The sequence below is a fragment of the Tauraco erythrolophus genome, chromosome 6 (assembly GCF_009769465.1).
Source record: "Tauraco erythrolophus isolate bTauEry1 chromosome 6, bTauEry1.pri, whole genome shotgun sequence".
NCBI lineage: Eukaryota > Metazoa > Chordata > Aves > Musophagiformes > Musophagidae > Tauraco > Tauraco erythrolophus.
Genome location: NC_141470.1, coordinates 55,608,788 through 55,633,374, shown reverse-complemented (window position 1 = coordinate 55,633,374; position 24,587 = coordinate 55,608,788). Strand labels below are relative to the sequence as shown.

Below are 24,587 nucleotides of genomic sequence, written 5' to 3'. Positions count from 1 at the left end.
TGTGGACTAAAAATACAATTTGCCCGATTTGAACTGAATGTGCAAACACAAAAAGCTGCACATGCAACCTCTGTCTGAAAAGACTTAAATTTCGGCACAAGAAAAGTCAGTTTTAGACAAAACACCCATCCATATTTCTGATTCCTTGATTAGAAAAGCCTAAGTCATGGCACAAAAAGGTCATTCCTTCTCTTTTATTATCCTTTATTTTCTTACAAGGCGACTCTTACAAGAGATTTGACCTGTCAGACTTAACCACATTGTTAGCAGAGTTTTTTAATCGTAGATCAGCAGGTTTTGTTTTTTCCTTCCAACTTGAGAAAGTGTCTTTGTGGTCCCACTCCAAGCTTTTCTCCCATCTTGATTCACTTACACCTTGAATCTATTCAACAGTCCTCAATTCCCCCAGCTTCTTGAGCTGCCTGTAGCATTAGATACTCTCTCTGAACAGCTTGCACTTACTCCTTGGTGCGCAAGCATTTGATTCAAATGATATTGGCAGGAAGCAATATTAGGTAGGGAGAGCTCAGAAGATTATTCCACTATTTGTGGAATTCAGTAGTGGAGTCCAGTTCTGCCAGCAGCCCAACATTGGGTATCATAAAATACAGATTAAATTAAGGAGCATGTGTCTGAAAGCAAACTATACATCAAAGAGGATTATTTCTATGGGCGGATGCCTGTTAGAACAACACAGATAATTTTGGAAGCTACTATTCACCTCTCCTAATTTCTGGTTTGCTGACATCTGTCTGCCTGTTTCCAAGTCAAGGCTTTCTAAGCTCAAGCCATAGGGCAAGATGGCAACATACAGAGGAAAGCAATTGAAATTCTCATGAATTCTCTGTGTTATTCATAAAAATTGCCTTACAGTTTCATGGCTAAATACCTAGTAACACATTCACAGCACATCTTACAACCAGGCTGCAGTTGGTCAGCAAAGAAGGAATGAAGAAAAGAAAACCATTATCTGTGGTAAAGCAACATCCGCTTCATTTACACTGACGAGAAATTAGTAAATAAAGTCTGATTTCCCCTTCGTTAATGTTATCTGCAAGCAAGCAATAAAGTCACTTCCTTTGTACAGGGCCTTGGTATACGTAGGGTTGACCTAGCACAGTAAAAAAAAGCAGAGAGATCAGGCATCAGCAAACCAAGGTGGCAAAGAAGAGTTTGTCGTCACATGAGGAGTTGTGAGTATTCACACAACCCCAAATCTGGCACCGAGTACGTCCTACCTAATTGAACATGTACAAAGATGATCAACATCTCAAAGAAATAGCCCTTTTCTAGGCTCATAAATGTCAGATAAAGAGTAGTCTTGCTCTCGTTACCCATCCCTGTCTCCCTCTGCAGCCCCCTCCACCTGAGCAGCTCCCACCCTCTCTTGTGCCCTGCTCTACCTGAGACTGTTGCCACCATTCCAGAGGGGACATTTCCTCTCACCCCCTTCCAGAAAGGTGACATAATGCACTCCGTCCTCTGACCATAGCATAGAAACTGAGCACAAAAGGGGAGGGGAAAAAATAATAATAATAAAAAAAAAATCTGATGCTCCCTAGCAACCCTCTCTTTCTCATTTTTCATCTCTTTGACTCTTTCAAGGTATACACTTGGTACCTGGAGCAGTTTCAGTCCTAGCAGGAAGGAAATGAAAAAGGACTTTTCTTCAAGCCACACAATAGCCTATTGTGCTCTCAAGGCAGTAAGATACGGCAGCTGGGAGACAGAGATTCCTATTTTCTGAGAGTTATTATGACCATTCATTTCTGGTGCTAGGCTACAGAGCACGAAAAGACAGGCTCAGCATTTGTAAAATATTTTTAAACCCCTGAAGTCGCTGTGCTGGTCTCTGAAGTCAGGGTAGTTTAACTGCCCGGCAGTATGATAGTCCCTCAAGAACAGACTTGACGCTTGGAATATCCTCCTGCCACTTAAGATCGAGGCTAATAGAAGCTGCTTGTTCGCTCCAAAGCCATCTGTTCAATAAGGCAACCTCCTGACACCATTAGGAGCTGCTTGTCGAAATGGTGTCCTTATGTCACCTTTGACCCGTAGCCGTAGCACACTTCGCAAATCTGTACAGATGACATCGGAGCCCAACATTGCTAATCGGAGGCAGGACATCTATCTTACCATTCAACTCAAAATTTGACATTTATATTCAGACAGGCTCCGTCACACAGTCTTGTGTGTTCTTGCACTGCATCGTGGGCAGCTTATTAAAATGAATTATAGGGGCAAAAATCCAGTGTGTTTACACAAAAATCTTTAAGGAGTAGTTCTTTGTATTTCTTGCATAGCTCTGAAACACTTAGACACAATAATAAAGGCTTTTTGTACTATTCCATGCTTTAAAGAGAGATGTAAAGGTGTCTACATAAACAATAGCATAGCCTTTAGTGGCACTGTAGCCTTTGTTTCCTCATCCCATGTTAACCTCCACACTGAACAGCCCTTTGTCTGGTAAGGAATTGTGACCATAAGCTGCCTGCTTCCAGGTTTTTCACTAGGTGAAAACACACTGATTCGCAGTTTGGTTGTTAACATTGCTTCTTCTTAAAATCAGAATATAATCGGGTACTCAAACAGCTGTTCCCTTCTTTTACAAGTATTAGAGAAAAAAAGGAAAATTAAGAGATGGTAAAGATGGGAACTGAACTTGCAACAAGAAAAGTATGTTACGCATCATTTCAGGTACAAGGAATAAAACCAGAAACATCTTAGCAACACACACAGAGGTCAAGAACACAAGGCTGATGCTACTCCAGTGCCCTGCACTAAAGACGTTATTCTCAGCTCTAAGATATTCTCAACAGGGGTCAACACTAGATAAACCCAGACTGACACTGGAATAAAAGAGCCTAGTTCAAAGGCAGAAGTCAGCAGGAATTTTTCACTGCTTACCACTGTAAAATTTCTAGTATAAATTCTGAAAGAACTGAAGAATACTAATGTATGATAAAGGCTTCTAGAAGCACTGTAGTGGCTTTAGTAAGCTACAAAAAAAAAAACCCACACCCACAAACAAACAAAAAATCTCACCCAAGTATCTGTGGATTTCAAGAAGTTATCTCTCAAAAAAAAAAAAGAAATATCAAAGAAAAGGAAAAAGAGAAAAATGCAAGGAGAAAGGAAGCAGAAATAGATGTGCAGTTGGTGTGAGGTCAGTAAAGCTGTAAGGGATTTATACCACTAAGAACATTCCCCCCAAATTGTCACAGTATACTAGAGTATCCAAAGGTTCAGTGGTTTGGAGGTTTCAAACAAAAAAAAAATCATGTGTACAGAAAAAGGTTGTACAAACGACCTTACCTGATCTCCTTCTATAGCAATGAGCTCTCCCCAGGTTCCAAAAGTGGCTTTAATGTCAGAATTGAAAAGGAAAACAGGCAACAGAAATTAGGCAAAGTGCGGCAAATGTGACAGAGGGCAGGGACACAGCTTACAGTAAATGCTGTCTTTTATTAATTAGTTCATCAAAACATTTCCGTTTTCTCTGCAAGACCTGAATCAGAGCAGCAATACAGTAATTTGTCTACTGTAACATTTCCATAGGAGTCAGCATGACAGACTGCGTGCACAGGACCTAATGCTTGGCGTGTTCAAGCCCACGAAAACTGAACCGTACTCTTCAGAGCAGGACTGACAAATCACCTGTAGTCATCTTTTCATTACTCAGCTTTGGGCACCACGCCAGAAAACAAGACATTTCTTAGGGAAGGAAAGTGACCTTGGGTTATTGTGTATTGATAATTCATAATTACAGAATGTCAATGTTCAACGATAGAACTATTACAGTAGGTTTGGTATTACGGGTTTTACAATAAATATTTGATGAGGTTTGTTTATTTGTATATTCAGTAAGTGTTCAGCCATGAGAAATTTTTGATGTTTTGATAGACTTTGTATAGAAATAGTTTTAAGTACCCAAAGCTTTAGAAAATAAATATCTCAATGAATATAAGATCTGATTAAGACATGTAGTAATGAGAGGTATAAGAAAATGCAGTTAAAATATATAAATTTCAAGTGCAAAAAGAAACACCATTATTTCTAAAGAGTTTGAACCTTCTTTCTCAAAACCGCCTCTCTCTCTCTAATAAAGCTAAAATAACAGCCTTTAAATAGGCAGCCCTACTATTGAGCTGGTAGGGAAGATACATCTATTGCACTAGGAGTACAAAGCTAAGAAGAATGCATAATATTTTATTTTTAAACTTATTTACAAAAAGATATTGCACCAATCCATTGTTCTTTTTTCAGTTTAACATGTTAAGGAAAAGCCTGTTATTTACAAAGTTAAAAACAGAAGTGCAAAAGCAGACTGAAAGAAACCAGAAAGAATAAAGTTTATTTAAATTCCTAAGTACAGTTTATTACCTGACCATAGCCCACATCCAGTCCGATCTAAAATAATCTGTACTATATATATCTGTAATTTCAGAAATCCTTGCATTTCTCGGTAGGTGCGAGCCTTGTCTTTTACTCTAACCACCAGAAGGTCTACGTAAAATGTAAAGGCTAATCACAGCTTAACTTAATAGCTTTATTTCTCCAGGAAACTGATGCTTTTCTAGGTATATTGAAAAAGCTACATAGTATCAAACATGTGTTTGAAAAGTAGTGATAAATCAGGCGATGGTTTTCATTCTTCCTAAACATCATGAGGAAAAGTTTGCTGATATTTCAGGACTGATTAGCCTAAAGACGCTGCCAGTTCAAATTACATTAGCACAGCATATGGTCCTGTCTCGGTCTATCTGCCACTGGGATTGTCATGATGCATTTCTGGGGTGTAGGTAAGTAGAACAACCATGACCCAGAGATGAAGCAACGCCTGAGAAAAGAAAAGGAAGAATTTACTTATCAGCACTGACAATCATCATTCACAGCAGCAGTAAATATGACAGCTCTCAATAAGAGCTAATAAAACCTAGTTTTGTAGAAATATTTCAAATAAATATTTTTGCTCTTATTCAGACTCTCCTAAAAAAAAAAGAATTCTTATTTGCACAATGAAATGCTGAGTCAGATTCTGAAGGAGCCATTTGCAGAAAACTAAAGATTTTACAAAACCAGCAAAACTAAAGCAGCCTGGTTTCCTACAGATTTACATCCTCTGGCTTCTCTTTTCCTCCATGCCCCAGTAACTCCAGCTGTTCCCTCTGATATCCAGCCTCCAGACAGCACATTATGTGATCTGCCTCGAGTGACTGGTAAGCCACGACTTCTGTGCCAACTGGCTGATACCAGACTGTGTAAAACAGAAGAGTTCAGCTTTCCTTCTCCTTACCACGAGCACTGGTTTGAGTCATTGCTATGAACTTTTTAGTAACGTTAATTATCATTCAAATTTGGCTGAAACTATCCAATTAGAACAGAAGCTGGGGGTGCAAAAAGGGAGATGCCTGACAGAACACATAAGCCACATTTCCTTAAAATAAAAATAAAAGAAAATTCAAGTTACAATAGGTTTGAGCCAAAAGAGGATAACTGCCACTGGCTGCCCTATATACAGCTCCCACGTAAACATCATTTCACTTCAGATAGCAGCTTAGGTGGTAGAACTCTTCGGTGTTTTGGTACAAAGAATTTTATTCATATATCAATAGTTTAAGTCATGAATAGAAAGAAAGAGAGAGCTGAGGAATTAAACACCCCTATTCCTTCCAGTACTTAATAGGCTGGAAGAAGCAATTGCAGGGGGGAATTGTCATTTCCTTCATTCATGTGCGTCTGTCTGCTTTATATCCTGAAATAGCAACAGCTGTTCAGGGAAACTCTGTTCAGAAGAATCATTACGCCTTCTCAAGCAACATTTTTTTTCATTTCAAAGATTCGAAGGCTCAACTAGTGGAGTACTTTCAAGCAGGGTAGACCGCACAACTACCTGACCACAGGTCACTCAAACTGACAGACATCTGCCCTCCAGTGGAAAACGGAGGAATTTAATTATCAACTGCAAGCCTGACAATCTCACATGCTATGGGTGAGCAACTTTCTACTATTTGTTTAAGTTTAGCAAGAAAAAATTTCCTTGCTATTTTTTCACCTACTAGACAAATGGGATTATTAGTCACTGAACAAAAAGTAAAGTGCCAAATATTAAAAAAGCTTTAACATGTCATTTTCCTAAACACAGCGCATGCACGTGTGGCTGGTTAACTTTGGCAAAAGGTCACTATTATTCTGTATTTTAGTATTAAAACCTCTACTTTCAGAGTCTTTTAAATGGTAGTTACACAAATGTCTTTAAGACCGCTATACTAAGAATTTCTGGGAGAAACTGAAAACTGCCAAGCAACAGGACTCCAAAATGCTGTTCTTAAGTACTATTTAGTCTGCTTTACAAAAAATACATTGAGTTGTTAATTATATAGCCTTTTGAACATCAAACCTCTTGCAATTTAAGACGTATCATACAAACTGGCTGTAGAAATCTTGCATTAAACTTCAAAGAAAGCTTACTCACCATGTAAATGATTACAAAGACTCTTGCTATAGGATACCGCCTTAGAAAGATTCCCAGCCGAATGCTACACAAGAGAAAAACAAAATGCACGTTAGCACTGAGCAATAAATTCCTGTTCCTCTCATTCTAATCACCACAAACTCAACATCAGCTGATGTTATACACATGGCTTTGTTTCTGACTCGAATTTTACCTCATGCATTCAATAAATTAAACAGAGTGAGAAAATTCAGAATTTAGACCATAAATCATATTCTCCTAATTTTTTCTGTTATGTGCTAGTTTCAGAGTTTGTGAAAAAGAGCTAAGACCAAGGACTGGTACAGGCATTTTAAAACTCACAAATACGCTTTATATTTGTCAAATTTTGTTACTTCACGGGCTGTCATGAATCTTTCAGAAAGATTTAAGCAACTAAAACCTTGGATTCCTTTGAAAAAACTGATAGACTGCTACCATTCTTATATTTCATCAGATGAAAAACACATGGGTTTTCCAAGTTTAGTGTTACAGTGCTACAAAGCATACTGCATACATCAGTAATGTCAGTCAAAAAAACCCATGTGTGTACTGACGTGAGTATGGTACTGCCAAATGAAGTTTAGTATTAAAACACCACACATAATAGGTCCCAATCATAGAAATTCTGATATTCTTCACAATGAAATTCAAGTACCATGGAAGCACAAAGGACTTTCTATCAAGGTACCTCACTTTCAAAGGATTAAGAAGTATTACCCAATTTTGGTTTTTATTGGTATTTCATTCAAGTTTTGGAACAGACCTTTGTTGTGAATATTAAAAATTAACCTAACTGCTCAGAAAAGGGACCAAAGCAGGTCTTTTGCTGGATCCGGAATGATTTTTGTTTACTAGTTTCTCAAACAGATTATCTTTCAAGGTAAACAGCTGCACTGGGTCAGAACCTAGAATCTTGTCTTCATCAGGATGCCTAAACAGGAGTAAAACAACACATATGATACTCCCTCTGAGTACATTTGATACTCCACCACTAATACACCATTACACTGTTTATCACAGATACAGTCAAAACCTCTGAAAGTAAAAAAGGTGGAAGGTGGTAATGAGAAAGGTTAGGGTTTTTTGAACATAGTTTGGTGATTCTCTTGTATCAAAATCTACAAGAGCATTGTTTAAATAATTGACTATAATTTGCAAAAGCCCAAGGATATTAAGATCATAGGAAAGCACAAGCGAACTAGGTCAACATTTAGAAAATTATACTTGTACTTAACATATTAGCTTCATTAGCAAAAAGATTCCAGGAATTACAAAACGTATTCCCTTAAGGACACCCTTACCTAAACTGATCTATACTACTGGCAGCTTTGCGAACTCTCCCATACATTCCTGCCATGTTAGTATCCACGTCACTAAACAGGACAGGAACATTTCGCATACGAGCACCTATTTGAAAGGAAAAAAAGGCAAAAAATCTCATTAGTCTAAAACCAGCTAAGTTGTTGTTTAAGTAAAACAAATTGATAGTGTATAACAAATACATACAAAAATAGCGATTAATCTGATTTTTTAGTGCCATTTTGCTGGCGGCAGAGGAGTGTGTTTTGAGAGGAGGATTCTTGATAAACTTATAATCAAGCCAAATGTTTCTCCAACTTGGTATATTTTTAAAATTTATTTTATTTCACTAGATGGACATCTTGATATTCGATTCTATCATGTAATAATAATTCTATTAGATGTATAAAATGATGGGTTTGATACTGTCAGTTTCTCCATTTGCTTTTATTTCTCACAGTAAAACTTTGATAGCATGTCTGATACTAACCTGTATATTCTGAAAAATTCAACTTTATTTAAAATTTTCGTATCTAACGACTTTATTAAAAAAAAATATAATTCTCAGATACTTCTACTTTTGTGCAACTAAGCTTAAGCTTTTTGAAGTTACTTAAAAATAAGCCAAAAGGAAATATATTTCAAATCTGGTAGCTCTCCTGCCTTGTTTCTTTAAAAGTGTTTCATAAGCAGAGAAACAAAAGTCTGGTTTGTCATTTCACTCCTCTTAGTAATTGTTCATTGCTTTTCAAGTTACTTACCATATATACAAAATTACAAATTTTGACTTTGAAAAGTAACACCTCAAAACCATGGATCAACTGCTGACCTTCTCCTAGAGATACAAGATGATCACTACACAGTCCAGACAAACCAACCTCAGCAGAAGCACCATATTCTAAGTTGCTTTTCAAGATTAACAGAAAGCAACGACAAAATTGATTTCAATCAGAATTCTGATCAACTCTCAAGAGGAAGTATTGCATTCTTGCTCACCTCCCAAACCCTTTTTTACAAGAGAAGGCCTACATATTGCTTCTGACATTCAGTTTAAACCTCAAAAGACACTTATTTGCATCTGTGACAGGATTTATAATATGATTGTTCCAAAAGTGCCATAGTATTGAGTATTAAAGATGAAATTGGCTTTATTAAATTTACTTGAAGTCATTTACACACAAAAAGGAGCTTCTGCTTAACTATTTTTTATGATACTGGCTGCTGTTGACAAAGTCTCTGCCACAAGCTGCGTATTTTCAGAATTACTTTTTTTTCCCTTATAAACTCAGACTTTCAGGGAAAGGCATTTAGAAACAGAAAAGCCTGAGCGGCAGAAAGGACAGAGTTTTAAGTTTTATATATCCTTATTTACCTTCAGCACCATCAATTCCTGCCATATTAATGGAAGGTCCATTAGTACCAGTGCCTTGGATAGCCTTCAGCTGTTGTTCAAGTCGTTCCAGTTGATAGACAAGTGAGTTTTTCTCTGTGCTTAGGCTCTCTAACATGGTTTGCTTCTGAATCAATGTTTCTGTCAGCTGATGAAGTCGATTTTCTAATTCTGTCTGACTACTACTACTTAGAGCTTTGTTTGTGAGCTAAAACACAAAGCAAAGAAAAAAAATCAGAATAAGTTCAAAGTCTGACTAACTGACACATTACAAAACTCTCAAAATCTAAGCCCTCCAAGAATCAAGTTACCCCATCACAGAATTTTTATGGGAAAATACTAAGAAAATTGTCACCAATAAGCACAATAAAGAAGAAATTTAATTTCGACAGTAGTTAAAACAAGATCTTACATGACAAAAGAAACTCTACATAAAAACGTATTCCCATGTTTTCCACCTCTAATCACATGAATGTTTCTGTATAACTGGAAGTTTGATGACAAAAATCAATGCTGTGCCTCAGAGCTGAGTTTAAATGGTAGGCACAAGAGTAACAAGACAATCCAGCCTGGCTATCATACTTGCAACTTCACAAAATGAGTGCGTGAGTAAAATATTTTCAAGCAAGTAACAGAAAATCTCCGTACAAACAGGGAGAATCCGATGCCGTTCTACAGGAAAGCTTGAATGCAAATGGTGAAAATGCAGGATGTGTTGCAGAAGAATTGAGGAGTGCTGAGGCAGAAAACATGTTTGTACAAGCAAATAGAAACTGCAAGGACAGCAAATGAAGACACAGATCATGCCATCCAATTTGCAGAAAATATTTAAAGCAAATGGGAATCTCCAGATTAGCCATATGTGCAACAGCTCAGCTATTCACTACAGTCTTAGACCTCAGTCACTTGTCACACACCAAAAAGATGTAGCTTCAGTGATGAAAAAACGGAACCAGCAGGAACCAGAGACAGTGAGATCTCAAAAATACAAATTAGATGCAATGCACCAGGGCAGGTGCAGGTATTCCTGAAGGCAGCATTACCAGAAGAATCGTCTGCTAACAGGCTCATGAAACTTCTATCGCAACACAACAATTTCCAAACCCTCTGACACTGTAACTGCACAGCTGACCATAGCTGACTCGACTATCAATTTCTCTACCTATAGACTACTTTTCATTATGCTAAGATAATTTACACAAAACAAGGCCTATGCCTTCATGCTGTGCAAGGGGACTGTGGGGGCTGCCAAGCATCGGAAAGTTCCAAAAGGGTTAGACTGATTCAAGGAAAATATGTCCACAAACATGCCGGTGGGACTTAGCAGGGACTTAAACACTGCTGTCCCTAATTCAACTGCCGATGCTGAGCACATTCAAGGGAGTGAAGAAAGCAGTCAGGCTCACATGCTGGCCCCATTGCCACTGTCCAAGACACAACAGTGGGCTAGACGAATCACTGAGTCTGTAGGACGTCAGTTATGTTCTCATGCCCAGTTAAAAGGATCTTAGCAGAAACCGTGAGGACCTAATCGAATGACAATGACTTTTTTTAGCTTTCAGAAAGAAGAATGTTGATCCAGCATCACTCCTTCAGGTTTAGTTGGGACACAGGTTAATTTTTTTCCTCCCAAAGACAAACACACATGATTATAAATTGGGCTATTCATTACTTCATGGTTCTCTTCTTGTTCTCCCTCCACTCAAAACTCTACTCTGTATTGAAAATAACTACACTGTAACTCATTAGCAAAGCCTTTATGTTTCTTTTGTAGAGTTTAATCAAATTAATCCTTCTCATCACTGTTTTCATAATCAAAGGTGACAGTTATTTTCTATACACACAGAGTACCTGATTTCTGAGCTTCTGGATTTCTTCCTCTCTGTCTTTTATTCTGCTTTGCAAAGTATTCTTCGTTCGATACAATTCTTCCTCAGCATAATGGAGTTCCTATAAAATTTATCACAATCACAAAAAAAAAAATCTTATACACACATGTATTTTGAGAGATATTCTCTTATCTAGAGTTTCACAGCAGAACACAAGAAGGTAATATGCTGCAATCAAATATAAACTGAAATTTAATCTTAGTTCTAAGTGTCTGCCTAGGATGGAGAAAAATAAGTAAGAGAGCCGAGTGTGAAGACACAATCTACAAAACTTCCCAAATTCTTTTGTGGAGACTGACCTAACACAAATATTAATCCACACTAGTTTACTAAGAGTCACCCAATTTCATTGGGACCATGATTTATCTTCCTTACGCCCTCGCTGTTTATTATATTGCTATCTTGAAATGATGCCAATAACGTAATTTAAACAATTAGGAAATAATCTGAGGGGGAATCCGTATTCCTAAAAGAAATCCATCAATCCAGGATATCATTTTTTAAAGTGTTTAAAAACCCTAGTCATACCTATCTATAATCCTGTACGACACTGACCTTCCTTTAAAGTTTGGGATAAATTAACATAAGAGATGTGAAAGGGGAAGGAATATTAGTAAGGGACAAGTTACTGAACAGCAAGTCTAACCATAAGTGTTGTTAATCCCACAATTTAGTGGCTATTTTAACTTTGACTTAAAGATGTGTCATGCTTATCTTTCAAGTACACTCTTCGAATCACTGTATCACTTCAGCTGTCAGTTGCTACAGAAAACAGATAATCCTACTCTTCCTTCAAACCATCAGATGCACAAAAAATAACACCTCTACTTACTTTCCATCTTCACTCTCAGAAACTGTATGGCAACGGTTAAAGGAACCCTCAGATAGAACAGACTGTAATTTTAAGTATCAATGCACACAATTACTTTAAAAGCACAAGTAAATGTGTGTCATCAAAAGGAATAGTTCAGTTTTTGTAATAACTGATAATGCCTTTTTTTTTAATTCACCTCACTTTTTCTATATGTAGTATTGACTTAAAATGTACCCCTCGGAAGGGCAGGAGTAACAAAATACAATCTACCATCTGCTTTGATATAATAAACATCAGCTATCCAACAAGAGCAGACCTCGACCTCTGCCTTTTAATGAGTTCAAGCTGCTAGCATCTCATTAAAATGTAATTTCTGGAAGGACAGATAATCCTATAAGATAAATTGTTCCTAACAGATACAGTGTACTCTCCTGCTTTCCTAATTATTAATTCTCTTCACATGAGCTTTTTCTTAAAGAGAATTTTTTTAATAGGGTGCAAAGCATTTGTCTGATTTCTACTGAATAATAAGTTTGCTCACATGAAATACAAATTTGCCTCCCTTCCCTACCTCTTTTTAGCACAAAACTGCTTAAATCAAGGGGGGGTGCTTAAAAAATGACACAACCTAACAAAATTCATTAATATAATTTTATCAGCAATTTGTCTTACAGAGCAGTTTGGAACTAACAACATTTAGATTAAGAACTGAGTTAGCAAGTGGATTAAAATAAAAATCTATGAATTGATACTACAAATAACATTGTTTTAAGAGCAAAATCTTATGTAGTAATTGAGCACAGGAAGTTCCACAGTAAACATTTTTAGTATTTGAGTTTGTTGACATAAATAATAGTTACAAATGTAACTACATCCCTATCGTTTGATTCTTCTGCCGAATAAAATTTAAGGTAATTATCAATTTTGTGCACTCCATGGGGTCATTTTTTAATTAAAAAATAAACCCTAGGGTTTATTCTTTAATACAGCAGTGAGATCTCTATCAGGAGTATCCAGAGGCCCTGTCCATTGCTTAGTACTTAGTTGTGCTTTGTTTGGCCTAGTGACATTCATTAAGCTTTTGCGGATTTCTTTGGAATACTAGACAAAAAAATAACCCAAATACTGTACAAGCTACTCTCTTATTAAGCAAAACGCTTTACTGATGACACCACATGAGGGCTAAAATAGGACCAATCAGCTTTCAAGAATTCCTTACCTGTTTTTGCCGTTCTAGTTCAGCTTCTGCCTCTTGCTTGGCCATTTTATATGCTCCTATTTGTTCTTGTAGGTCTTGAAGCTGCTCTCTCACTGACTCAGCTTCACTTACCTGCTGAGTCTCCATATCCTGAAATGAAAAGAAATGTTACCGTTTCACTAACACTCAAACAACACTGCAATCTGTCACAGGTAACAGCAAAAAAAGTTGTATCTGCAATACTGCTTCAAAGGAAAACAAAGGTGAGGGTGTGTTGAATAAATGACATTTGGTCATTGTATACAGACTATTTTTACTAATATAGGAATAAAAGAAATGGATTTTGTGAACAGGAAAAGCCTCCAATTTTCCCCTTCTACTGTCTACAGGTTAAAACTGTATAAAGTAGGCTTGCGTGCAATTGCTGAGTTGAGCCAATTACACCAGGAGATGACTGATTACAGCTGCTTCAAGGATTAGTAGCCCTTTCAGAAAAGGATGTAGGTGATCTCTACAGAAATCACCACACTTCTTTGGAAAGAAATGCTTCCCTGAAAAGGAGCACACAGTAGCAAGTGAAGAGAGAAGCGGTATCTATACTATTCCTCCCACCATGAGGAACCAATAAGCACTTGTCTCACCTTGAGTAAAAGTTGGCTTATTTTAACACCAGGCTAAATAAACATTAGAAGCAACAGCCCTGAAGTGTACAAGGAAACAGTCCTTTGTGCACAGTTAACTACAAATACATGTGTACCTAATCATAGCTACCTGCAGCTCTGTTCTCATCTGTTGTATCTGCCCCATTAGCTTTTGTATTTCTTCTCTCTGAGTGTCTCGCTCGTGTCTCAGTTCTTCTAGTTCCATTGTGCTTGCAGTATTGCTATCCAGGCCTTCAATACCAGAGCCTTCTTTTAAGCTGTTTATCAACTTTTCTTTAGACTGAAACAATAAATCAATATATTATTTATTGCAGTATTTAATAAGTGCTCAACTAGAACATTCCAAAATTACTTTTCTCTAAAATTCAAACATAGACATATAGTAAAAGAACAGCTTTATCTATTGTTTTAACCAAGTTAATAAGGATCCTACACATTTTAAAACAAAAATGCATCCCTACTGATAATTTTTCTGACTTCCTGTATTCCAATGAGACTGGATTTACCGAAAGCCTGTATTATCTGAGGAACAGTACAGCTTTTGTCTTTGGAAGCGTCTGGAAAGTTAAACATGTCACGGATAAAAATGATGGCTTTCCAGATACCTTAAGAGAGCAGACAGACACTAACAAACACTAAAGACAAAACTGACCCCCTTTCAATTCATCCTTTCTCCCGCCAACAAATCCAGACAAAAGCCAAATACAGCAATAACTCTTCCAGGAAAGAGTATGAACCATTTTATTCAGAGTCAAACTAATGTTAGCTCAATATTGACTTCTGACCTCATGCTTCTCATATTTATCAAGACGATTTAAAACCTCTCCTTGGATATCAGACTCAATTATTCTAAACAGACACCTTTATCTTCATCATTTTGCTAACTTTTATAAACAAGACTCACATTGACCATGTTTGGATTTGGTATCTTTGACAATGTAAGTAGCACAGAACTCTGCAAAAAAATACCCAATTTTGCCACTGTTTATATAATGTTGATCCATTATATAAACATCTGCAACCTTTCGGAATATAAAAAATATTTTCTTTGATTTACACATAAGTATCCATTACATGCTATGCTTCAGCCTCAAGCAGAAAAGAGCAATATTCTTGACTCGAGAATACTGGGTGCGGAACAAATTGTAGGTTACATCTGTTTATCTATCTGCCTAAGGTTGCACTCTTGGAAGCAGAACACACTGACAGATGTTGCACAGTAAGTGCAATGGTTCACTAAGCTTTTTCTTTAAGTTCAGGACTTGAATTTCCATTTCAATTACTTAACTCAATCTGCAAACTTAAATTTACAAAATACAGACTGGTAGCAGTTTTGTACAGGTATTATTACAGATATGCCCCAAAATGTATTACACGTCATGAAAAAAACAAAACCACACACAAATTAGGTTATTTGAAGCATAACACCTTAAAAAAACGTAAGTGTACAAATCAAATCGGATTTCTTTACAGAAATACTTACTTGGAGTATGCGAGTAGCTTTCTGTTTATAGTCTGTCAGCTCCTGTTTTGCAGATTCTAGGTGGTTTTTAGTTACTTTGACTTGCTGCTGAAGCTCATCAGCTCGCCTCTTTTCATCTAAATACCTTCGTTCTGCTACAGTTATCCCTTCTGCCAAGTTCTGACGCTCTGCTTCCATTTTACTTAGACGAGCAGCAAACTCATTCTATTAGCAACAAAGAAACAATACATTGTGTTTAAACACAGTCTCAACATTAACCTAGAAAGGAAAAAAGAACAAGCAACTACACACAACATCTCATACCTACCACCTCCAATTAAAAGATGCATTAGTGCTACGTGGAAAGAAATTCTGCTTGCTTAAGCAAATGCTAAATAATATCAGTAAAAATATAATATTTCCTTCCTCAGTTCTGGTGAGGGAATAACAATCTTCCTGTTATTTACGTTTATTCAGTAAACAAAAAGCAAGCTTTCCCCTCAAAAAATATTTTCAAATGTAATCTGCAATATTTTGATGTACTTTAAAGAGAAAAAAAAGACACTGATAAAGATTTTCAAAAATGCTATTATACATAAAAAAAGGCCAAGGTAAGTGTGGGAAGCAGTCTCTGGCAATGATGTACTCACATCTTTGCCATAGAAGTGGTTGTCCAGCTCAATATTCTTAAGATCATGTCTTAAAATTACATAACAATTTGTTGTGTAACAACACAGCATGGAAAATAAAATTGACTACTGATTCAGTTTTAAAACATGTTTTAACATTAAAGTTAGCCTGAAAAAAACAGTAAAAGTTGTCAGCATTAATCCTCAATGAAGTGAAGCTTCAGGTGAAGCTTTGAAAATAACACACAAGAAGTAAACTAGCATCACAAGGACACTTAGAGCAGAAGACAACACATCCTTCCAAGCTCTTAGAACTCTGAACAGGAACTGAAGTCAAGGGGAGAAGAAAGCAGTTGGAACCTCACAGATCTGATCTCAAAAGCAGAATCTGAAACTTCTCTTTACTATTCACATCTAACCTGCATTTGTTTGTAACTTTCTTGCTCTCGCTTGAGTGCAGAGTCTGCGTCACGCAGCCTCTCTTGAAGAGTCTGAAGGGCTTGATTTTGCAAACTGCTCCCTTCGCTGTGGTCTTGTATTATCCTGAAAGAGCAAGACACATACCAATTGAAAAAGAAGAAAACTAGTGTGATTTTCAGGTGGACACATGAATACCTGGTTTTCAGACCAGCTTTGAAAACATACCCAGTAAATTATTGAATATGGCTGGCTACAGGTGTGAGGCCTGGAGGTAATGACTCACCCATCTCCTCCCTGACCTATATTCTGGAGTAACCAATTGCCGATTCATATCTCAGCACTGAGGTAAGTCAGAAAAGTCTTTACATTTGAGGATAAGTAAACGTATTTTCAAGACAAAAACATTTTTTTCATGAGGTCTTCAGCTTCAGGCCTCTGACACAAACATAAATACTTCATACATAATGGATTTCAATAACCAGGTGACAACTGCCCCTATTTAATACTGATTTGCCCTGCTCCCCCTGCCTGCTATGATATGGTGGGCTCAGAGCAGACTTTAATCCTCATATTTCAAATCTTGATACAATCCCTTTCCCCACCAGTTTATTCATTTTTATCCTTAAAGAGACATCAAATTATCTAACTTGAATTGTCAAACCTATTACTATTTGCAGAATGATCAAGTATGAAATTATGAAGTACCGTGATTTTTCACTCTGCAATGCTTCCAAAGCTTCTGTCCGAGCGCTTAAGAGCTGATCAGCTTCTTGCAGTCGTACTTTCAGCACAGCTAGCTGTGAATCCTTGGCACCAACAGCTTCTGTCAGATCGTCAACTTGAGCTCTAAGTTCTCTGACCATCCTGTCACTCTTTGAGTGGTCAACATTCCACTTCTCGACCCTTTCCCGGGATTTGTTCAACTCTACAAAAAAAGAAGTTTCTTCAAAGTTTATGAAAGTAAGTATTGCAAGGTCTTGAAAATGGTCAGGATGCATACATCGCATTTCTTAAAGAAAGATATTAAATACAATCAAGTTGAAGTAACACTGAAACTTTATGAGCTACCAAGAAGTAACAAATGCCAGACTGGCTGTAAGAGTACAACCCATAAGATTTTGCAGGTGATCTCAAACCAGACTCTTCATTTTGTGCCACACTGCAGTTGACAAATTTTACCCGCCCGACTCCTTGCAGCAGCCTACCGCTGAATAGCCCTGTGTGAGTAAGCCTTTGGAAACCTCTGCATAAAGCACCTAGTAGTTCAACTCAACGTGACAATAAACTCAATCTAAAAAACAGCAGAAAAAGACACCAGTGATGCAATAATGCCTGAATACTTACTGAGGCTTCTGTTTTTAATCAAAAAATCATATATTAAGCTTCAATGGAAATTAAAATTCTCTTGCTGATATGGTTACTTTGAAAGAAAATGTGGTCCCTCAGTTGTATGCCTAAGAGCAGCAGTTTGCTCAGTTTTATCTTTTAAGTGTTTTAATATACATATTTTTTGTATTTGTCATTGCACTTGGCTTTGAAAAAACTCATGAAATCATACAAAAATACTGAAGTTTTTATTTTCCTGTCAGTTTCTAGGCATCAGAGATCATAGCCTACAACCAGAAAGGAGTCAGATTTTGAAGTATTTAACAGAATTTACTAATTTAAAACAAGTATTTTGCAATGGCCTTTAAAATTTAGGAGAAATATTTTAATACTGTTAACATTTGCTAAAACTGCTTTAATAAGACGTAAGTTTTGGAACTAACTTGATGGCATCATTTTAATCAACATTTGTGTTATCTTTGGAGTTGAACAAGCCTTTTCACACAATCACAGAATGTTGGGGATTGGAAGGGACCTCAAAGGATCATCTAGTCCAATCCCCCTGCCGGAGCAGGACCACCTAGATCAGATCACACAAGAACGAGTCCAGGCGGGTTTGGAACATCTCCAGAGAAGGAGACTCCACAGCCTCTCTGGGCAGCCTGTTCCAGTGTTCTGTTACCCTTACTGGGAAGAAGTTCTTCCTCATGTTTAAGCGGAATCTCCTATGTTCCAGCTTATATCCATTTCCCCTTGTCCTATCACTGGATGCCACTGAGAAGAGCATTTTAGTTTCTCCCAGCTCATTATTCTGAAACCAGGAACCATTTTACTTGGTAAGTCACACATGCAAATTTAACTAGAGAGATTTTATTACAAATACAAAACACTAACATAGAAACAGCATTGTTTTCTAGTTCACTAGCATTTTAGTAATGTGTTACAGTTTAGTTTCCAAACCACAGTACCTTCTTGTGTTTCTTTGGACCTCTGAATTAATGAAGCCATTTCCTGATTTAGAGACTGAACTTCATTCCGCAGCAGCTGATTCTCCAGGCGAAGATTGGATAGCTCATGTGGCTTGAAATCATCATTAGCTGAAAGGCCAGGATTAGTTACTGCACTTAGTGATGAATCCTTCATGCCGTCCCCTTGTGTTCCCAATCCAGAATCTGAGCTGTCTGGAGTTTCTGTACAGAGAGATGCAAGTTAGAACTAATATATGTATTTATAAGTTGCCTTGACAAAAACAGTAGTTCTATGTTCTACATCAGTGGTCAAATGCATAACATAAAAATTAAAAAAAATATAATAAAAAAAAATCAAAATCGCTTATATCGAAATGGAATACGGAGCTGCAAGGGACTTGCACAAAAGAAGACTCTCACACTGTACACAGACATCACACAGCATTTTTGTTAATCCTGCAAGACAAGACATGGAAGTTACAAAATTTCTTGTTACATTAATGTCAAATTTAGGATTTCAAAACTTTTTTATGACTATGCTGCCCGAGATGTCTACAGGAGCTGAGAGAGTAACAGAAGAGATTAAATACACATAGCAACTAACTAGAGGATTTTTTAGTACAAGTTCATTCTAGTTTTCCATTAAGATTTTGATTCTGAGGATGTAAATTTTATTTTTAAAAATCTGTTCAGATGACTATACTTAGTCATTTTGATATCAAACCTGAATATGTAACTCAGCCACATAGCTACATATTTTAGTTATCTTCAGGTAAAAAAAATATTTTAAGAATAGTTTCAGTCAAAACATCATCTTACTGATAATTCTGCATCATACTATTACTATGAGAAATCAAGTTGCAGTGATTTGAAGCAGAAGCATGATTTTTCCTTTCTCTAATGAAAAAATATAAGGTAGATACACTCTGTCAAACTGTTAAAAGCTTTCTGCCAATACAAACTGTAATTCTCTAGATGATGGAAACCAAAATACAGATTTTTTTTTTGATTTTTTTTTTTTTAAGCTTAGAACCTCAATGAGAACTGTAAGGGAACTCCTGGTAGTAGTCTGAACAGTCCCTTGCAGGGAAGGAGGAACCAACAGCCTTTCCCCATCATGCACAAACACGCATAGAGCATCCTGGATTAATGCTGTGAAATTGATACATCCACTGTAACAGTCTTGATTCCAATGTGCAGATAGTTGGAAGCTTTGCAGCAGTGCTAAGATAAAACAACATAACATGCAATAAGCAAACGAACAAGCGATCCAAAAATACTCCTTCTGAATTTACTATGTCCCAGATGAGTAACTGCTGAAAAATCCAGGGGGATGGACTGCAACTAACTCCACGTAAGACTGCAGTTCAGCTGTCACATCGTTATTTACTTCACCTTGTGAACACCGACCAACCTGCTCCACCTTCCTTGTTACCCCTGCAACAGCCTCTACCACCTGGAGCGCAGGAAGCAGCGGCACACTTAATTCTGAACACCACCACACCAAGTAGCAGCAGCGACAGCAACATTCCTTCCACGTTTTCTCAAACCCTCTTCCTATTTAAATGGTTCTAAGAAGTGTCATTTCCTTCCTTTTGATTCATTTACACAATTTCCAAATTATCAGACAATTTATCCTCATTCCTTTGTCTGGAAAACTCAATAGCCTAATGAAGTTAACGAAGCAAGACATTAGCCATTTATAGGATGTGTTAGATTATACCCACAGCAATGTACAAAGTATAAAATTAATTATTTTTGTCTATAGCTAATATGTCATAAGCTATTTCAACAGATGCTATACAGAACATTTAAATAACAAAAGTACATCTACACAACAATTTTGAAACTAGCGTGCTCAAACTCTGTTTTAATTGTCTGCTTCCTCCACAACACACACTCCACTCAAAAATCCTGAGAAGAAAATTCAACAGGCCACACCGAGCAAAACAAATACGTTTCTTAAGCACCAATCGACAAGGCAATATAGCCTCAATTACAGCCCGTTAGCCAGGTCTAACATATTTGAATTATTATCATTATTGTTAAACCTTATTGAAGAGTTACAGACCCAGAACTACAAAAATATTGACATCTTTGGAAATGACTCCTTTTTATGTCTAAAACTTTTCAGCATACTTAACGTAGTAAGTAAAAAAACGGCATTTACAACACTTTACGCGCTCAAAGTATTGAACAAATAATACAGTATTCAAACTACATTATTAAGAAATAATGTAAACATTTCCTTCGATTTTATAGAATAAACAACAGCAAAGTAGCACAGCAACAGCAAGGACCGAGTATAGATTAGACAGCCTGATAAAGAACACAAGGTTCCTGACACTTCTCAGCCACATTCTCCTTGGCACTGACTTGAGAATAGCCCAACATTTGACCATCTTGCCTGGAGGCTCTTTCAGGTGTCTGGAATTAAGACTGCAGCAATGAAGTACTTCTGGCAAACTCTATCTAGCTCTCTCTCGCCTGTAGCTCTACAACAGCCTATCCGCATCCAACTTCCCACTCTGCAGGACAAGCAAGTTTGACAGCTTACCCCTCTTCCATGGTGAAACAGAGAAAACCTCACATCACCTCACATGGTGCATTGGGAAACAGCCAACACCATCTACCAGCTGGTGACAGTCACTCACTCTCCTACGTGGCAAAACCAGGTAAGGGCCCCTGAGTGATCAAACACACGCAGCAGCACCAGCGCTTCTAAGTGGGGCTATACGTGGGCTGACGGAAGGTCAGGGCATAGCTCAGGGAGGTCAAGGTGAGCAGTAGCAGTGAGGCAGATTGAGAACATAAAAGATTTAGGTATTAATTATGCAGCTTGTCAAATTAGCATGCTATCTAAGATTATGCCAGTGATGAAAAAATGTTAAGGACCCTGCTGTACTCCACACATTTGACGAACCACTACCACTAAACGTTTCATGAATGACAACAAATCCATTACCTAGCGTTTCCCTAGACATACTTGCATTTTAAATATCTCTAGATTCAATACTATTTTAACTACCATTGCCTTGGATCCTGATGGAATTATCTTCAGTAGTTTTTGCACTCTGTGTACTGGTAGATGCAGAACTAAGGCTTGAAGTCCGAGAGCGATTTTGAAGAACAGGTGCCTTACTCTTCTCTTTTTTAGAGTCCATCCTTCCATTAGGCTCTTTCTCTGAACTGTTGAGAAAATCAAATAGCAACTCATCATCAGGTTCAGACTTTTTTCTTCTCACAAAATGTGAGGAAGCTCTGGGTGTAGAAACACTGTCTACTGGAGAAGCAGCCTCCGAAGGTGTCCTTCGTGCCGGTTTAATATTTGCTGTTCCTGCTAGGATTGTGGCCTTCTGATGTTTAATATTATCAGCTGCTGAGGAGATGTAGGCTGCTTTAGATGACGTCTGGTATTTCAGTTCCCCAGTATGCTCGTGCAATTCAGAATATTCATTGGCAGAGTCCAAATTCTTATTGTCATAAACTGCACTGCTTGCTGTGTCTTTTTTGCTCAGAGCCGATGCAGCTCCTTGATCAACTCTGTTGAGTAGATCCTCTGCCTTTCCAGCCAGATCAGCAAGCCAAGACATAATGGATGTCTGTTAACAAACTCTACAAAATCAAAATTTCAGGAACATATCCTGCAAAAGACACAGAACGATTACAAATCAGACTAGTGTTGATAAGGCAAGATGTATGCGCTACCTAAACAACTGTTGTGTTAATCTACTAGTGCTGTAATTATTTTAATACTTCTCTCCTAAATTGCACAGTATTTTGCTAACAGTTTTGGTAACTGATGGAAATAAACTAAATCAGTATTGAGGAAGACAGATGAAAACAAGGCTTAGCAATCAGACCACTATATCCGTTTCTGGCATCAGCACCCACTACTGAGTGTCTAGCCTGCTAACCAATCTGAAATTTTAACAGAAAATAAAGTCTACTTGCACCTGACAAAACCAAACTCAGCTGGAAGACAAAAAGTGGCCAGATGCTTATTACAGGAACAGATAACAAAGCCTTAGACGTTTGGCCTGCAGATTCATAATCTGGGTCAGACAGAAGAACTTCTCCCTGACAAACCCTGCAGTCTGCTGTCCCTTCTGTGACACCAACACGGGGGACAGGCGTATGCCTTCACTTACTCGCACCAACGGCCTGCGAGACTACGCAGGCGACACGCGCCTCTCCCCTCGCTCCTGGGAAGGACCGCTTCACCCCAAAGCAGGCTTTGTGGAGGGTCCTCTTGGCCGAGCACACCCATAGCGTGAAGGGGGAAGCAGAGAGGCAGGCGAGGCCGGGCGGGAGGCAGGAGGATGCCCAGGGTGGCTGCTGTCCCCCCTCCCCGCCCACCCTTAGCACAGCCGCCTGTCCCCAGCCCTCCCCCCCCCCGCCCCCACCCGGCGGCCCTCAGGAGCGACGGAGGCCTCAGCACAGCCCGGCCTCACCTCCTCCCAGTGCGGGAGACCCCCGGCCCGAGGGGTGTCGCGAGAGAAGGTGTGGGGGGGATTGGGGCAGTCGGTCAGCCCGAGGCCCCGGACCGGGCTCGGCGGCGCAACCCCATCTTCCGGTAGACGTGGCCGCCTTTCCGGGAGGCAGCGCGCAGGCGCAGAAGGCACCGGGAGCTGCGTGAGGTGGCGCGGGCGCGTCAAGCCCCGCCCCTCCCACCGGGCGGGGGGCGTGGCCGTACGGCCACGCCCCCCCGCCCGGTGGGAGGGGCGGGGCGCGCGCCTGCCGTTCCCCGCCTCTAGGCGCAGCCCCGCCCCTCTCTCCCGGTAACGGCGCGCCCCTGAGGGAAGCGGTCGCCAGCCCGCCTGAGGGAAGCGATGCCCTGTCCTCGCGTTTCCTGCTCTTCTGCCTTGTCATGGCAGGAGGCGCTCCAGCCCCGCGGTGCGAGGGGTCCTGACACGGGGGTTTGAGGATTTTTATAAATGTTTATAAACGGCTGCTTGAGCTGACAGAAACCGTCTGGCTGCCTCTGACTGGAAGTGGTGGGTGACTCGTTCGGGGCGCCCCTGGCCTGCTCCCAGCCCTGGAAGCCATTCTCCTTGTCCCTGCTCCTCAGGTTGGGATGTCAGACCATCGTACAGGCCCACTGGAAAAAGCCAGCTCGGTCTTGATATTGCCAATAAATGATAGGAAATTCGATCAGAAGAAACTACGTGGGGCGTTTATATTCTCTTCTCCACAACTTAGGGAAATGTGACGGGAATGACCTGATCTTCAAGGGCGACTGTAAGCTACAAAGGATCATAGGACCCTCCCCAGATATTAATCCCCACCCTCCCCCACATTACAAATGCAAATAACTAAAGGTGTCCTTTTAACCTCTTGGATTCACAAAACTTTTATCAGAAGTTTCAAGGTCTATGCTGACCCTTACCCTGTTGCAACAATCTTTCCCATATGTTTGTCCTGTATGGTAACACTAATATCACCTTGTTTCTGCTGAAAATGCTTGAAAGGCACTGTGCAAGCAAAACTGACTCCTACTTGGGTAACAGGTAAATATACTGAGATTGTCTTAACTTTTTTTTCAGATTAACTTCACGTAAGGTCTCATGACTAGTCTTAAAAGAGACATTAGTTGAAGTTAACACAAGGGCTTCCTACATCCTTTAGGGACTCCTTTAAAAGAGAATATCCTGGGACTAGTCAAGAAATAATCTAAGATCTAAAGCCCCAATGTTTTCAGTCTTCAGTTTCCCTTCCACAAAAACTCTCAGGATTTTCTGAGGCCATTTCCTGATGACCAATTCAAGCGGCCCATTTCCTTTTTCAAAGCCCCATGATTTAGAGGTTTGCAAGATAAAAAAAGGGCACTTGCGCACACTGAAAACAAGAGGCTCGGCATAAAGAACATGTTCAGCAATCTTTTTAAATAGATTTGCACTATTGGGCAAGTTTTGCCTCCACCCAAAGAAGAAAAAAAAAAAAAAAGATTTTAAAAACTACTTTTGTTAAGTTAAAATTTCTAACGTTCTACAAGGAATAAAATAGATCTCCAACAGTGAGTGATATTTATGAA

At 38.8% G+C, this 24,587-nt stretch overlaps 1 protein-coding gene across 2 annotated transcripts; it reads right to left on the bottom strand.

The window, feature by feature from the left end:
- Nucleotides 1-3,465: 3,465 nt before the first annotated feature.
- Nucleotides 3,466-23,143, bottom strand: GOLGA5 (golgin A5). 2 transcript variants are annotated; one of them, XM_086612976.1, is made up of 13 exons: nt 23,008-23,143; nt 21,582-22,197; nt 18,554-18,775; nt 16,965-17,184; nt 16,259-16,382; nt 15,232-15,435; nt 13,858-14,028; nt 13,108-13,236; nt 11,037-11,135; nt 9,168-9,393; nt 7,798-7,903; nt 6,476-6,539; nt 3,466-4,840 (listed from the first exon to the last, which is right to left on the bottom strand). In XM_086612976.1, the coding sequence occupies exons 2-13, from the start codon at nt 22,144-22,146 to the stop codon at nt 4,760-4,762; spliced, it is 2,211 nt and encodes a 736-aa protein (XP_086469102.1). In that variant the 5' UTR covers nt 22,147-22,197; nt 23,008-23,143; the 3' UTR covers nt 3,466-4,759. The 2 variants fall into 2 exon arrangements, with proteins under 2 accessions (XP_086469102.1, XP_086469104.1); XM_086612978.1 differs by lacking the exons at nt 3,466-4,840; nt 7,798-7,903 and having other exon boundaries at nt 6,482-6,539.
- Between the last annotated feature and the right edge of the window lie 1,444 nt (nt 23,144-24,587).

Coding starts and splice junctions, on each gene's coding strand:
- GOLGA5 (XM_086612976.1), bottom strand. CDS start 22,146: ATGTCTTGGCTTGCTGATCTGGCTGGAAAGGCAGAGGATCTACTCAAC. Junction 17,185..18,553: donor GTCCAAAGAAACACAAGAAG/GTACTGTGGTTT, acceptor CTTTTTTTGTAG/AGTTGAACAAATCCCGGGAA. Junction 4,841..6,475: donor TCTTTGTAATCATTTACATG/GTGAGTAAGCTT, acceptor TTCTTTTCTCAG/GCGTTGCTTCATCTCTGGGT.